The 16,990-nt window shown below is 33.1% G+C and overlaps 1 protein-coding gene across 1 annotated transcript in view; it reads left to right on the top strand.

Annotated features, from left to right (window-relative positions):
* LOC106468732 (cadherin-86C-like) overlaps positions 1–16,990 on the top strand; it is a 53,258-nt gene that overhangs the window by 3,739 nt on the left and 32,529 nt on the right. Inside the window, exons 2-6 of the mRNA XM_022397093.1 lie at positions 11,660–11,745; positions 13,291–13,359; positions 14,112–14,257; positions 14,868–14,912; positions 16,258–16,350. Coding sequence (XP_022252801.1) covers positions 11,694–11,745; positions 13,291–13,359; positions 14,112–14,257; positions 14,868–14,912; positions 16,258–16,350 — 405 coding nt within the window. The 5' untranslated portion in view covers positions 11,660–11,693. The remainder of the gene's footprint in view (positions 1–11,659; positions 11,746–13,290; positions 13,360–14,111; positions 14,258–14,867; positions 14,913–16,257; positions 16,351–16,990) is intronic.

The raw sequence follows: 16,990 nt of genomic DNA, 5'->3' as shown, positions 1-16,990 counted from the left end.
GTGTGTGTGTGTGTGTGGTTGCTATGATAAATAACACAAAAATTATAACTTTCACATAATTTATTTATAACATAACATATTATCACAGTATTCATTATTACCTCACCAAAAGTTTTATATAAGCTTTAAGAACTCGATATGTATATATGAACATGGTATACACTGTGCGACGATCAGGATGACTTTGTAGGAAGAGGTAGCGAAAAATGTAGAGGCGGTAGGGGTGCTTTCTGTTACCCGCTTTCAACACACAGCTCTTAATGTCCTTCCACAGTGTTTCATATGATTAGTTGAAAGGTTACTGGTCAAAGTAAGAAGTTGGTATAACTAAAAAAAAACAGCTCTTCATATCAGCCTAATGGTGGCTGTTGGTGTATAAATTTCAGTTGAATTTATGCATTATTGCATTAGTGGCGGCCATGTTTTTTATATTGCATTCATTCTTATCTGGAGATATATTGAAGACTTGATTATTAATAATAATTCAGTAATAAATAATTACATATGTGACATTTATCCTACAGTTCTACAGATTGAGAATACTTCTATATCAAGTACTGAAGTACATTATTTAGATTTAAATATTAAGATTATTAATAATTATTGTAATATTAATATTTATGATAAAATAAATTATTTTACATTTCAACTTTTTGGACTTCTCTCTTCAAACAGTAATGTGTCAACAAATGCCATACAGAGCATTATGCACTTCTTAGGTATTGTAAAATTTGTAGTAATGTACAGTTCTTAATATCTAGCCCCCTAGTGGCACAGCGGTATTTCTGCGGACTTACAATGCTAGAATCCGGGGTTCGATACCCGTGGTGGGCAGAGCACAGATAGCCCATTGTGTAGCTTTGTACTTAATTACAAACAAACTTAATATCTAATATTAATATATTAGTACATAAATTGATGTTTAATGGGTTCGATGAGAAAATTTTATTAAATGTTTCAAACTATTTTATAATAAATATAGAAAATATTTATATAAATATAATATGGATATTATAAAATAATTTATAAAATGTATTGTAGGGGAAATAATTGGAATTTCTTATTGGACATTTCATATCTTGTATAGGTAGATTAACTTGAAATCGTTAATTTCTATCTCTAGTTTTGATAAATAAACTTCTTTGAAGTTTAAAACAATTCTGCACTAAGTGAGAACTTGGAAACTCGGCTTGTTCTTATACGTTTGACTTAGCATGGCCTGCTGGTTAAGGCCTAGCACTTTGAGAGTTGCGGGTTCGAATTCTCGTCACCAAACATGCTCGCTCTTTCAGCCGTGGAGACGTTATAATATGACGGTCAATCCCTCTATTCGTTGGTAAAAGAGTAACCTAAGTGGATTTTGTTGAGTAACTGCCTTCCTTCTAGTCTATCACTGCTAAATTAGGGAAGGCTAGCGCAGATAGCTCTCGTGTAACATTGCACGAAATGCAAACCAAACTTACAAGTTAAAAACCAGCGACGTGTAATTCAAAAGAAATGTTTATTTAAATAATTTTATGCGCGAATTTTACCACTTTATGAACTTGAAGTGTTAAAATTCATTGGCGCTTGTGTAAATGTTTTATGTTTAAAACCCAATTTTGAATAAACAACGATTTATTGTGCACACTATTAACAATGAGAATGTTCCCAGTCTCAAAAATACAATAACGTAATAAATAACTTACTGTACAAGATAAAAAAAAAAAAACCCGAATGAGACTGAAAACAGTCTAATACACTCCACATGTTTACTGCTTCATCTTCAGGAGTACAATGTTGTGCAAAAATCAAACTTATTTATACCGTTTCAAAGAATCACCATAATACAATTGGAGAATTTCACGACATCTGCTGACATTTCCATCAGGTCCATCATCCTTATTAAATATTTTAAGTTCACTTTTTTAATATCTAATCATCTCTATAGATTAACGTATATTCATACTAATGACATTTTCAGGTTGTGCTAATTAACGCTTTTCCTCATTGAATTGTGTGTTTTGTTTCATTAGTATGATCTGTTACTTTTAATGGTAAACTAGTAATATTATTGTTTTTAACGTTTCTTTTGTGTTTATCCATTCTGTGTTTTAAATTTCTTCTAGTTTGTCCTACATAAACGTTTTTCACATTCAGATGATATTTTATATATAACAATTTTTCCCATTAAATCAATTTTATCTATCGTTATATTAGGAACTTGGCTACCTTTGTTTATCGGTTTATATATATTGGAAAATGTTTTTTTTTTTACTAAAATGCTTCATTGCTGTGAATATAAACTTAGCTATAAAGATTGCGTTTAATAGCTTGAAAAACATTATGTATAAACACGTTTTATCTATAAGAACATTTGAAGTTCTATGTTAAAAACTCAATTTTCAATAAACAACGATATATTGAACACAGTATTAAAAAATGATACTGATTTTTACTCTTATATGGACAGGATACTAAAATTATGTTGTAAACAGGAAGACATTAATAATAAGTTATTAATAATTAAGTATATAGTAGTAAAAAAGTAGTTCTAATCCTGATACTGTTGACGGAGCTGTCAAAAAATAAAAAACAATGATGAAAATATTAAGTTGAAACCACTTGCTCAAAAAAGTAAAAAAACAACAAAGAATGTTTGGTGTTGTTAATTATGATACTTGGTTTATCTTGTCAAATATTAATTCAGTGAATGTTTTGCAATAGTCTCATTCCATTTATTTATCAAAAAGCTTCTGTTGTTTTTGATCTTCGAACACGATAATCACTGTTAAAAGCATGAACTTAAGATTTCTTACAGTGGTGAGTTATTAAAAGATAATATTAGAATGTATCTTGTAATTTCCTGACGTGTACATATATTGTTACTGACGTGAGAAGTAAATAATACGTAATCCCCATGTCAATCTGTGTTTTGCGTGTTTGGAAAAGCACACGTGTTGCATGAAGGTATAAAAGCGCTATACAGTTACCTTGCTGAATTTATCATATTTGTCTATTAAAAAGCTGTTGGGTTTCTCTCTATCAATTTCAGCATTAACTTAACGTCACACCAATAGTAACGCATTTGAGCATTGAAATGATCTATGTCCATCTATCCATCTATCTTCTTATATATATATATATAATGTTTGTGTGTCTATCTGTTTACTTGTATATCTATGTGCCTGTCTGTGTTATTATTCTGCCTGTCATTCTCTCTGTCTGATTGTGTAATTCTGACTGTCGATGTATTTGGTCAACAACTATATTACCAACTGAAGATTTGTTGATCTTCAGTCGGTAATATAGTTGTTGATCTTCAGTAGGTAATCTAGTTGTTGATCTTCAGTGGTAATCTAGTTGTTGATCTTCAGTGGGTAATCTAGTTGTTGATCTTCAGTAGGTAATCTAGCAACAACTAGATTACCCACTGAAGATCAACAACTAGATTACCCACTGAATATCAACAACCAAATTACCCACTGAAGATCAACAACTAGATTACCTACGATCTTCCCGTGAAGCCTTTTCTTTTCTCAATGCACTAACTTGTACTTTATTTCTCAAAACATAATGAAAGACCGATTTTCACTCTCTTAAAAGATGTTCAGTCTTTTTCTTGTTTAATCTCAGTCAGAGTCGGATTCATATTTATTAGGTAAATACACTGCCTCATCTTATCTGCGGGAACTTGAAACGTGTTTAGGAATACCGCACTCGGGATTTGAGTAAGGTACTATTGTACGATAAAACATGACCACAAATTGGTACAATTTCATTAACTTCCGCTATTGCTCATTAAATTGATTATGAAATGTAAAAACATTGTTTCCTCAACTGTTATTAACAAAACTTGGTCCGACAAAGACAGAAAGTTACAAGAGCAATGCATGTTAAAAGAGATACAGAGAAATAGCACATTATATTAAAACTATTTTTTGAGCCTCATCACGTCGTTACAGTTAAGGTCACCATGTCCGGTCATGCTCTATCAGACGACAAAGCATCTTTAAAATAGCCCTACATGCAGTTTCCATTGTACGAGGATCCGTCGGAAAGCTATAATCGAAAGCGCACCCTTCCTCCCTATAGGCTTTCCATAAGTCATATTGTATACGAGGACGACGGTTTCCCAGCGCTAAGTGCTTACCATGGATGAGATACGACTTGTTGCATGTCTATTTCTGTATAATCGTGGTGCCCCAAGTTGAACCATATTCCTTTGTTGTTCAAGCCGTTAAATACAAGGGATATCTCCATCTTGGAAACTATAAACCTCAGACCTGAGCACATCTGTATAACCCGAGTTTATGAATATTTTAAGGCCGGAAGGGCTGTTACGTACCCTTCCCAAAAGTGATCAATTTTCGGTGGCATCACATTACTTTCCTAACGCCAAACAATGAGAAAACGTAATTCTGATATAATATGATCCACTGTGACTTAATCGACTGTTTCTCACGCGACTTGTTGAGTTGCAAATTCAAATTTTGTTTAATATAACGAACTCAACCTTCTGTATATGAATTATACGACACAACAAAGTAAATTTGTTGTATATATTTCGGTTATTGGTGACTTATGTAATATTGTTATGAACTCGCACAAATTAGTGCAGTACTTCAACATGCAAAAGTAATATAATGTCAATGTTAATTCATCAAATACTTACAAATATTCCGATGATGACAGGTATTTCAAGTTCATTTTATTGCGCATGCGTGCGCGGACATCACTTGCTAGGAATGCCGTTTGTCTATGCACGGAGTGACTAGTTTAAAAAAATCAGAGAGCCGCACTTGATTTTTAGAAGCTCTTAAGAGCCACAACACGACTAGTACTAAAACCTTGGCCCCTAACCATCCTACCACTATTATAATTGTTAGTATACAAAACTATAACATGAAAAAAATTTTTATTTATTACTTGATTTGCTAAAAAGGTTATATTCATGAACATAAAAGAATATTATATCTCGACTACAGCCGTACCAGAGTACTCAAAGGAAGTTGTTCTTTCTGTGTAGTAAAAATTTAATCAGAGTTTATCATTCGCATGTAGGTGTTAGGTGCGTGACTCCAGTTTGATTGGGTTGAATCCTTTTGAAGTCTGTTGATGATGCGCATACTAATTCTGTGAGAAGCTGATCTTTGATAATATTATGTAACCTTCATCACTGAAAACAGATTTAGGGCAGCTCACTCGTGGTTAGGTGTGTGTAATATGTTCCGATTACAACTTGTTTCATAAGTATATAAAACAATATTAGTTCAATAATATGTTTTAGTTACTTTTTACTGTTTGTATGTTATTTATAGATTTATATTAGTAATTAGCTGATTATTTATATTTAGGTTTGAAAAAAAAGTGAGTCTCAAAAATCCAGAAGTGCTGCCTACCATACTGGCTAATTCTGAAAAGGAGAGAAATACGACCGAAATGAGCAAACACTACTCTGAACATACAAGACGTTTCCAAACTCTGTACTAAAATGTTTTAATATAAAACTATCAAACACGCAAACAATTTAGTGTGCTAGTAGAAACATAGTGAGCAGAATTAAGTTTTACGGTTAAACTAGCCGGGCGTGGCCAAGTGGCTAGCATGTTATAAAAGTGACGATCAAATCCCAGTATTCAGTCAGACAATAGTAGCGGAAGGTTCCTTCCCTCTAGTCTATTAGTTTAAAATTAGGGCATTGTGCAGTTTTGCGGAATAATAAGTAAACTGTATTCAAACTGAAACAGGAATATCAGGATCTCTAAGCTCTCGGGAATTATAAGTAAATGCACCTTACACTTCAGCTATAATTCTCTGTAGAGTGTTTTTAAATGATTGTGTTTTTTTGCAGGAAGTGTTGTTTGATGACGGTTTTTATATCAAGTATTGTTTAAAAACAATTCTTCTGTAAAGTGCTCTTTGGTGACTATTTTCCTGTAAAATGTTATTTGATGATTGTTTTCCTGTGAAATGTTGTTTGATAACCGTTTGTTTTGTAAAGTGTTGTTTAATGACTGTATTTCTATAAAATGACTTGCAACGCTAGAAATCGGATTTCGCTACCCGTGGTGGGCTGAGCACAGATAGCCCATTGTGTAGCTTTGTGCTTAATTACAAGAAAACAAACTCTATAAAATGTTGTCTGATAACAACTTTTCTATTAAATCTTGTTTTATGACCGTTTTTCTATAAGTATTCTTTCGATAACTATTCTTTCCTGTAAAGTGTTAATTGATTACTGTTTTTCTGCAAGTGTTGTCTTGATAATTGTTTTGCATACAGTAATTTTTGGTCGCTGTTTTCTGAAAATTTGAACTGATTATTTTTCTATGATTATCTTCTTATGGAGGGTTCTTTTGAGTGAAGTGTTGTTTTTTAACCATTTTTTAAAGTGTGGTTTAATGACTGTTTTGTTAAGTCTTGTTTGACGACTGTTTTCTGCAAATGTTTATTTTATGATTTCTTTTGTGTAAGTAAAATGTTCTTTGATTATCTTTTCTTGGAAATGGAATTTGACGATTGCTTTCTGTTAAGTGTTCTTTGATGATATTTTCTGTAAAATGTAATTTGTTAGCTATTATCTGTAAAATGCTGTTTGTATTGTGTAGAATATATTATATTTCTTAATACATTTTATGATTAAATAATTGTTTGTTTGGAATTAAGCACAAAGCTACACAATGGGCTATCTGTGCTCTGGTCACCACGCGTATCGAAACCCGGTTTTTAGCGTTGTAAGTCCGCAGACATTCCGCTGTGCCACTGGGAAGGGGGGGGGGTGATTAAATAAAATAAAAATTTACTTTTTTTTTCCAAAACAAGTGTTTTGAATTAAAATATTTTCCAAAATGCCAAAAGTCCTTGATCACTAATAAAAAATATAAAACTTTCATTAAATCTCTGACTTACATGTAATTCTTTTTTGTCAGTTTGGAAACAATTTCAAGCTCACCCTTAAATTATTTTTTGTACTACCATATTGAAAGCTGTATTTTATACTTGTTATTCACATTTGATCGCCAAACTTTAACAAGTAAAACAGCTTTTGAGTTAAATCAAATTTATCTAAGTCTAATATTTTTCATTGTACTTCTTTAATGTTAGAGTTAGAATTTCCTCTGATCTGCTCTTGCCTTTTTTTTTTTCATAGCGAAAAATAATATGTTCTATATAATGAGGCTTTCTCGTTATCGTTATTTTACTCGACATTTTAAGGGATAAAAGTTTCTACCCCCAGTCCTTTCCCGCCGTAAATACTTATTGTATCGTTTATTGAACATTTCCCTTCTGAATAGCTCACAGTCTACTAAAACGTAGCGGGATGATTTCAGTCCTTCCTGAAAAGAAGTGGGAGAGCATTGGGTATATAACAAACGTTATGCCACGTCCCGTGTTGATGGATGGTGAAAAAATTTATGGCACAGCAAGCAAAATTAGACTTCGACCTTCTGCTGTTTATCCTGAAAATATTTAGGATATATTAAGCGCAAAGGATGGTTTAAGAGATTTATACTAAAGTAAGTTATTGGGGGGGGAATTTTGGAGTAACATTGCAGATATAACAAAGTAACTGATAGTTTGGACGAACTCTGGAGTAACGATGCAACTGACAGTTTAGACGAATTCTAGAGTAATAATGCAGGTATAACTACGCAACTGACAATTTGGACGAATGTTGGAATAATAGTGAAGGTATAACGAAGGAACTGATAGTTTCTATAGTGAACACTATCACAAGATAAACTAATGACGCTCAAAAATTGACTATAGAAAAACTAAACTGGGGAATTACAAAAAGTGAGAAAGCGGGAATGGATTTTCGGGAAGATTCTTGAAATTGTCTATTAACTACAAAGAATGTTACGAATATAAAAATACCCGAAAAAGCTGAAAATGAAGTTCTGTCTAGTACATCACAACGCACAACAACAACAAATGTTGAACATACTGCAAAACAACCGGGTCCAGAAACTAAAACCTGATGGATAAGCAACATTATGCAAATTGCACTTGTGAAAATACAATACATTCTGCTCGTCCAGAAGAAGATTTGAAGAACGCAACTTTGCTACCGACGACCAATGATAGAGAAGATGTAACGAAGTCTGTTGTAAAACGGCAGAAAATGGACGACTTCAACAAGTCGATAGAAGATAATATAGAATTGACGACTCCTATCGACAAAAATATATTTGAATTCAACAACAGAACAAACGACAATCGAACATTTCGGAGAAGATTCTGTTGCCACTACTAAATAACTTATTCGTGAATCTAAAATATCTTGCTCGAAGCAGTCTAAAAAAGACTATGGTGAATGCAACTGGCTTTCAGTGTGTTACGGATACAGCAAAAGTTCATTATCTAGGAAATACGTTCTAGCTTGGGCAACGTTAAATACAAGTGTGTGGCTGTGTATTAGTTGGTTTGGTTGTTATTAAACGCAAAGCTACACGATGGGCTATCTGTATTCTGCCCACCAAAGGTATCAAGACCTGATTGTTAGCATCGTAAGCCTACAGACCTGCCTGAGGTGGAGGGTGTTATATTATCTGTTAAATTTGGCTGTAGATTTTTAATATTGTTCTTTTGCACTATTGCTGTAGAAGTATGATTTTTAACGACTATATTTTCTGTGAATTTTAACTGTTTGTAAATATCAGTAGTTTAAAATCATGTATAATTCGTTATTTAAAATTGTTTTTTGGAGTAGTTTGCTTGTTTTGAATGTCGCGCCAAGCTACACGAGGGCTATCTGCGTTAGCTGTCCCTAATTTAGCAGTGAAAGACTAGAGGAAAGGCAGCCAGTCATCACCACCCCATCACCAACTCTTGGGCTACTCTTTTACCAATGCATAGTGGGGTTGACCATCACATTATAACGCCCTCACAACTGAAAGGGCGTGTATGTTTGGTGTGACGGGGATTCGAACCCGCGACTCGTAAATTGCGAGCCGAGCGCCCTAACCACCTGGGCATATCAACTCTTGAAAAATGTAACTTCGTTAAACGAGTCGGGAATAAAGATACCTAAGGAAGAATGAAAAATAAACGTACTGTGCAATTTCTGAGATACACTAATTTCGTTTTTGTCTATTGTCTTATGCTACAGAAAAGAAGAATAATCTCATTTAAAATAGAGCTGAGCGATTTAATCGATTACTTATGAGCAGCGATTTAAACGATTAGTTTCTCGTAAACTAGTTGATTAATCGATTAATGCCCGAAAATAATCTAATTAATCAATTTGGGATTACTGCATATTTTAAAAACAAACATGATGGCGATCGTGTGGTGGTATTTAGTTGACATTAGCAATTTAATGCCCCCAATGGCACAGCGGTATGTCTGCGGACTTACAACACTAGAAACCGGGTTTCGATGCCCGTGGTGGGCAAATCACAGATAGCCCATTTTAATGCTTTATTATTAACTTCGAACAAACAAAAGCAATTCAATCACCAAGTAGGACTATTATATGAATCCAAGGGTAATCCGAAAATTACCTAAAAAACAAAACAATACAAATGCAGTGATTGAAAATGTCTACGAAGTTAGCACACGCTCGTTTTTTTATCGTGTACGAATTGTATAAATAGTAATGTAATCGGTTAGCAAATACCACTGATTGACCAGCTCTGGTTTAAGGTTCACTCCATTCAACATTATTAAAAATAATAATTTAAAAAAAAAATTGAAACTTGCTAAATATAAAAAAAATCTATTATTTTCTATGCGTGAGAAGAGTGTGTACGATGATAATGAAATAAGGGGGAATCACCACATCTATATATTTTTTAATTGATTTGTTAACAAATTGTTCGTGTTTTTAAACGCTTCCCCTAGTGAAAAGGAATAACAAACACATTATTCTTACGAAGATGCAAATTGTTTATGAACCTTTACTCTAGCAGTTTAAGGATAAGGTATGTGAAAGACTAATAAAAAAGTTTCTTAAAAGGGTTTGATTAGTGTCCAGTCTCATCTTGGAGAGCCGGAGATTTTCAGTTTTAATGCTGTGTTTGAAAGAGTGTTGCTTTCTTTCCTTTTCGAACAAAAATAATTGTCGAGTAGGTATGGAACAAAAAAAAGTTACTTTGTCAAAAAATCGTAAACGTTTTAATGAAACATTTATTGGAACATGGAATAACTAAAGGTTCGCTAGGATATTACGTTGAACGAAGAAGTTACCAGATCTAAATTCATGTGTTATTGTGCAGTAGCCCCTCAGCGGTAAGTCTGCGAGCATATAACGTAAAAAAAAAGAAAGAAATGTTGTGCAGTAGTATGACATTTTACTATTTATCAATAATTTTCTATTCAAAAGTGACAAAACGTATTCTTAAGGAATTTGAATATTTATTGATTATATATTCTAAAGTGTGTGAGATGACAAATGCGAAATTTTCATTTTGTGCAAAGACGTGATACAACAGAAATTCGTATATTTAGTAAGGGTGGAAACTTAAAAGTCCATTTAGCGACTATGTAGTAACTTGTATAACTTGGTCTAAAACATTAGACGAGACTGAAGAGAAGAACTCTAATGCAATTCGCAAAACGAAAGGCCGAGAAAGTTTTTAAGTTAGAGGAAAGTACCCTTTATAAACTAGCTAATCCTTAGAATCACATTGTAGCCTATAATTAGGATCAGTTTAGTGATTCATAACGCAATGTGATATAAACGTGAAATATCTATAGCTTTGTTGCGAGAATATAGTCAAAGAATGTAAACCGAGGGTTCATGGTTCGCTCCCCCATTGCCACACAAGAAAAAACTCCTCCCTTTATGAGAGTGTGCACGTTATAAGAAAAGCATAAAGTCCAACGAGTTGGTCAGATAAGAGTAGCGTAAATTGGCGGTGAGTTTAGTTGACTGGATGAAAATTAGGGCCAGGTATATCGCAGGTAGTTGAAAAACCAACTAGCACAGAGCACAGATACTAATCACATTGTGACAATTTCAGAAGTTGTAAATTCAGTTAGTGCAGGTACTGAGTAGTGCTAACTCATTCCCTCTAGACTCATTTCAAAAATAGGGACGGCTAGTGCAGGTAACCCACGAGTAGCTTTGTGCAAAATTCAACAAAACAAACGCATTTTTTACGTTAATTTTACAAATTATTATTCTTAGTTTTTATAAACTAGTTCCTAGTTCTTGCACACCATTTGTATATCTGTAAAATACACATCGATATTGTTTTCATTTTTACAGACCATTTTCAAAAATTATCCTGACTATATTTATAGTTTTTACAAGTGCAAGTTATTTCTCACTATTTTTACAGGCTGTTCTCAAATCTTTATTCACTATATTTTACAGTTTTATTATTTGTTTGTTATTAAGCATAAAGCTAAGCAATGGATTATCTGTGCTTTGCTTATCGCGGATATTGAAACTCGATTTTTAGCGTTATAAGCCCACAGACTTACTGGTGAGCCAGAGGGGGGCTTAAAGTTTTCACAGACGATTTTTATAAATTTTACAGGCTATGTACTGTTACAAGCAAATTTCACAAGATATAAAAGATATTTTTTATAGTTCCTGAAGAATGTATATATAATGTTAAGTTTTTGTACTTGATTTTACAAAAAACAACAACAACAACAACAACAACAAAAATAACTGGTTGTATGTTTATCTAAAAAATCATTCGTACATATTTCAAATTATTAGGTAGGATGAATGGAAGGGAACTGAAATAAGGATAATGAAGATATTTTCCTGCCTGTGTCTGCTTTATCTGGCTATTTCTTTAACAGGTAAGTCCATTTTGAAATAGTAGCGTGAAATAATTACACAATTTTGTTTCTAAACCAATTTAGATGACTTAAAGTTGCTCGTTTATTCACACAGTGTCTTTAAAACTAAAATTGGTCAGGATTTCCAAATCATGTGTTTTTGATAACTATCTACGATTTAGAAGCACTTTGTTAAATACTAGGCCGCTTACTGTCTGAATATGCTGTCAGTATTATAAAAATAAATAATGACGTTTTGGCTACTTTCAAAATTTTATGGAGTCATTCAAATTAAATATATTATTCGAAATTACTTCGTGGTTTATATAGCATTGTGTTGTAATATCTTGTTTACATTAATGAAAAAAGTACAAAATATTGAGAGGTCGGTTTTAAAGCAGATCTTCACATAAATATTTCGATGATTCAAAAGAAACTGCATTTTAGATTAATGTGCGTTTTTGATGGGTTTTTTTATAACAAAAAGACGATGTAAAAATAAATCGACACCATGTGTGTAGTTTCCTGGTATGGAACTCAAATGTGTGATCGACACCATGTGTGTAGTTTCCTGGTATGGAACTCAAATGTGTGATCGACAACAAATTTCAAAAGAGACATTTCGATATAGTACATGTACATAAACAAAATTTTACAATCTTCTCGAGATTTTGCGCCTTCTTTTGTATGATTAGATCTTTATCCGTGATTTTCACTTAAAAGAAATCTGTTTTTGTATGAGTGGATCCTTATTTGTGACTTATATTAAAAATAATTCTGTTTTTATATAACAAAAAATTACTTCAAATCCATTAATTCATAATAATTCTTTCCTTGAATAAAGGTGAATTAATACCTGCTGAATTATGTAATGTACAATTAATTATGTACAATTAATAACTGCTGATGAAATAATAATATTATCGATTAACGATACTGTTGATCTAAGTTAATATACTAACGATATGAGTAGATTATCATATTGCTGATGTAATTAGTAGTTCTGCTAATGTAATTAATCATATCGCTGGCATAAGTAAGTAACCATACTCGGGTTATTGCAAGTAATCATATTACTATTGATTTAAAAAGAAATTGCTTCGAACAGCATGACTGATTAGGTGACGCTGTAAAATAAAATAGGACTTCATAATATAAAAATTCTCCCAAGATTATCTCTTACAACGAAGTGATCTTGTTTCATCGAATGAAAAGATAAAAACTCGCTTAAATTCACGTTCAGTGTTTTATATGGATAAGTGGTGTGGATCAAATATATTTTGATGAAGTTTCTTTATGACCCTGTTTTCCCAGAACACTCGAATCAAATATTGTTTAAAACTATGAAATCCGTTATTTATATTTCTCCTTAGAAAAATCAATGAGAAGAACACTGTTAAGTATCATAGCGACGCACAGGATCTGTAGCATTGTTTATGGAGTCATTAACTATCATATTTATGGTATTTATGTAACTTTTTGACTATTTTATCTTACTGTTCGATTTTGTTATGTGTTACGTGTTTAATATTTCTAACATCAAATGTGACACTTTCGAATTTTAAGCCACTCCTCCGAACATCGAAGTCACGTATAATATGCGAAACTTGAAGTTATCAAGGGATACAAAGCCAGGTGAGCTATATTAGAATTACCAAGTACTTGCAAAATTATCAGTCGATGTGTTAGAACTCCGGAACGTTTACCTGTGTCCCTTTTAAAATAAACAAACAGTTTTATTTGTCATAAGTGTTGTAACATTATTGTCATAAGGTATATTATTTCTGCTTTTACAGAGAGAAATAGTATATCCGATAGGTAGCGCTACGGTAAATAAATGTTGTGAAGCTTGTTTGTAGTTACTCAATCTGTGCTCTGCCTACCACGGGTATCAAAACCCGATTTCTAGCGTTATAAGTCCGCAGACATACGTCTGTGCCACTGGGTGGCTGTTGTGTAGCTCCAGCTAGGACTAGTAAGTATGTAGTTTGACTGTTTTTGCATCAACCGTGTATGAGTACATTCTTCATCCTTTAATACATCGACACGAAGATTATTGTTGTTTATCCCTTATTACTTTAAAGCTGTTAGTTCGTCCGTGTTAACTAAATATTTTGCTACATGGTCTAATGTGTAATTTTGAAAGTTAAGCTTAGCCATTCCGGTAAAACAAAATGAGTCTAACTTTATACATGTTGAACAATGAGATTAATTCTGCTTTTTATAATGTTTAAATTGAATGTTGTTTATTACATATAATATCTCTGATGTTTACCAATCAGTTTAGAGGCTGTTAAAGGTGTGTCGTTCTTGGGTAATGTACTTGAAAATGTCAGAACCCACACTTTGCTCAAAATGTGCTAAAACTAACACATATTGAATATCAGGGACCTCCATATATCGATTAAGAGGTTTCGACGCCGATGGCGACGAGTTGAAATTCAATGTTCGAGGCACCAACGCCGGAGAGCTCTTAGAGGTACGATCTGTCAGCCCTACTGAAGCAAACGTCATCCTCAAAAGCCAACCAGTGGTAAGATTTAGGGGACATGAAATAAACATTGGGAAACATGTGTGGATACAGGGGGAAAAATCAGGTTTCATTAATTTTAATTTATAATACATTAATACACGCTGAACAAAATATATATTTCAATAAGTGTCTTTATTTGTGTAGTATTCAGCCTCAGCTCTTTTAGTTTTTTGAACAATATGATACCATTGAATTCCTTACTGGTTCATATCTCACATAACAGCCATTATTAATGTTATTTTTATATGCTTGTGCCATTTTTTTTGCGGGCATTTTTAATAACGCGCAAAGAACCAAAGCTAGAAATGCGACCATGAGTAAATCAGTGCTAGCAAACCGACCTATTGTTAGGCAACCTAGTGATAGCAGGAATTACGAGATGACAAGCTATATCTTTCTTTTTAATTTGTTCCGGATTCTGCATGTTCCTTGTAAAGCGTGTAACAAAAGTTTATTCTATTTTTTATTTTCAAGTAAAATATATTATAAATGTAGTGAACTTTAACAAGGTTTCCATCATTAAGTATGACAGAAACATCTTATAAAACTGTTCGAAGCTGTGATATTTTACACAAGTTTGAAATAAATATATTTCATTTTTTCTTCCTAGCGAACGCAATACGAATACACAATATTTGTTTCTGACGGAAAAGAGGTAGGCATCATCAAATATTTCTGGTGTCAGTGAATTTTACTTATTTATTTGCTGTTAAACACAAAGCTGCACAATGGATCGATTTCAGAGTTATATTGTTATAAGCCCTCAAGCTCAACGTTTAGCCACAGAGTCATGCCGATGAAATCTGCGATATTAAGATATCCTCAACTATAGAATTACTTTTGATTTCGCCTTTTTCCTCACCCTTCGACCGGAGTGATCTAGTAGTTAGCTGCCTGAGCTATGAATCAAGAGTTCAAGGTTCGCGCCCCGTTACCGTAAGATCTTCCTCCATATTTTGAGTAACAGTCAAATATCACTATTCAATCCCACAAGGATTGCCCAAGAGATGGTAGTGTGTAATGTTGACTAGCTGTCTTCCTTCTAGTTTATCAACTCAAAATTAGGAACGACTATGCGTAGATAGCCCTTGTGTAGCTTTGCGAGAAAAATCGATATCTTTTGTTTGCTTGTAATTGAACACAAAGCTACACAATGGGCTATCTGTGCTCTGCCCACCACGGATATCGAAACCCGGATTCTAGCGTTGTAAGTCGGCAGACACACCGCTGTGCCACTGGGGGTCTTTGTTTGTTTTTAATTATGCACAAAGCTACACAAGGCTATCTGTGCTATGCCCACCACGGGTATCGAAACCCGGTTTCTAGCGTTATTAAGTCCGCAGACATACCGCTGTGCCACTGGGGGGCCTTTTGTTTGTAATAAGTTACTTTTTTGCATTGGTTAACTGGGCTTTTCTTTACATGTATTCTTAGTCTCTTCGATTATCTTATTTACATTATCCGCATAGTTCATTAATCCCTTCAGCGTTTGTGTTAGTAATTATTATTAAGCGCAGTATTCATACCTCATTGGAAAAATTGGAAAAAGTGAACATTTTCTAAAAAAGAAATTCTGAAAAATATTGCACGGAAATAGTGTTTGGATTGTGTTGATATAAACTGTAATATGTTTTTTATGTATTTAAAGTGGTGCCCTTTATTGAAAAAATAACAGTTTTTTAGTACTATATTTGCTATATAGATATTATCAAACTCTCACGCATAGTCCTAGTGAAACTTGTGTTCTTGTTGTGAGGATAGTACGTTTATTTAAAATTGTGTTCTTTTGATAAAGAAATGGTTATTGCACATACAGTAGTTATTTCTCTAATTGTCTGAATCTTGAATACCCAAAGTGTGAAATTTTTTATGGATTTTTGCTTGTAGTGCTATTCATTAGATGGCGCCACACTGTATTTATTATTTCCTCCACATACATAGATAGATCCATATATACACGCTACGTTCATTTTAGTAAGAAAATTTCTTGTTACCCGTAGACTTCATTATTCCCTTCAACCATTGTGTTCACCGAAGCAACAAGAGTTCCCTCGCCATTTCTAGAATATGAACCCATAATTTCATTGTCAGAGGTAAGTAACATACATTGACCTTTCAAAATCTTTAAACTTAGAAATCAGATTGAATTTAAAGAAAAAAAAGCCTAAAGGCATTGTACCTCCCATTGACTCTGATTGCTTTATAGTATATTTATTGTAGCTTGTAGATTTTTAGTATATTTACTGTAGCTTGTAGGTTTTTAGCATATTTACTGTAGCTTGTAGGTTTTTAGTATATTTACTGTAGCTTGTAGGTTTTTAGCATATTTACTGTAGCTTGTAGGTTTTTAGTATACTTCCTGAAGCTTGTAAGTTTCAGTATACTTTCTGAAGCTTGTAGTTTTTTAATATGCATCCCGAAACTTTTAGGTTTTTAGTATACTTCCTGTAGCTTGTAGGTTTTAAATATACTTTCTGTAGCTGGTAGGTTTTAAGTATACCGCCTGTAATTTTTAGGTTTTCAGTATGCCTCCTGTACCTTGTAGATTAGTTGTTTATTAAAGAGCGTATCCTGTAAAATGATGAGCTTTAAATATAATATCATAAAAAAGATGATAAATTCATATATACGTTATTTGAATTTCCTGTAAGATCTTCTTGGTATCAGTAATTGAAAAATGTTCGTTAAATAAGATATGGTACACACACACACACACACACACACATATATATA

Source organism: Limulus polyphemus, unplaced genomic scaffold (assembly GCF_000517525.1).
Source record: "Limulus polyphemus unplaced genomic scaffold, Limulus_polyphemus-2.1.2 Scaffold3138, whole genome shotgun sequence".
NCBI lineage: Eukaryota > Metazoa > Arthropoda > Merostomata > Xiphosura > Limulidae > Limulus > Limulus polyphemus.
The sequence above is the reverse complement of the archived record's forward strand: the minus strand, read 5'-3'. Positions and strand labels throughout refer to the sequence as shown.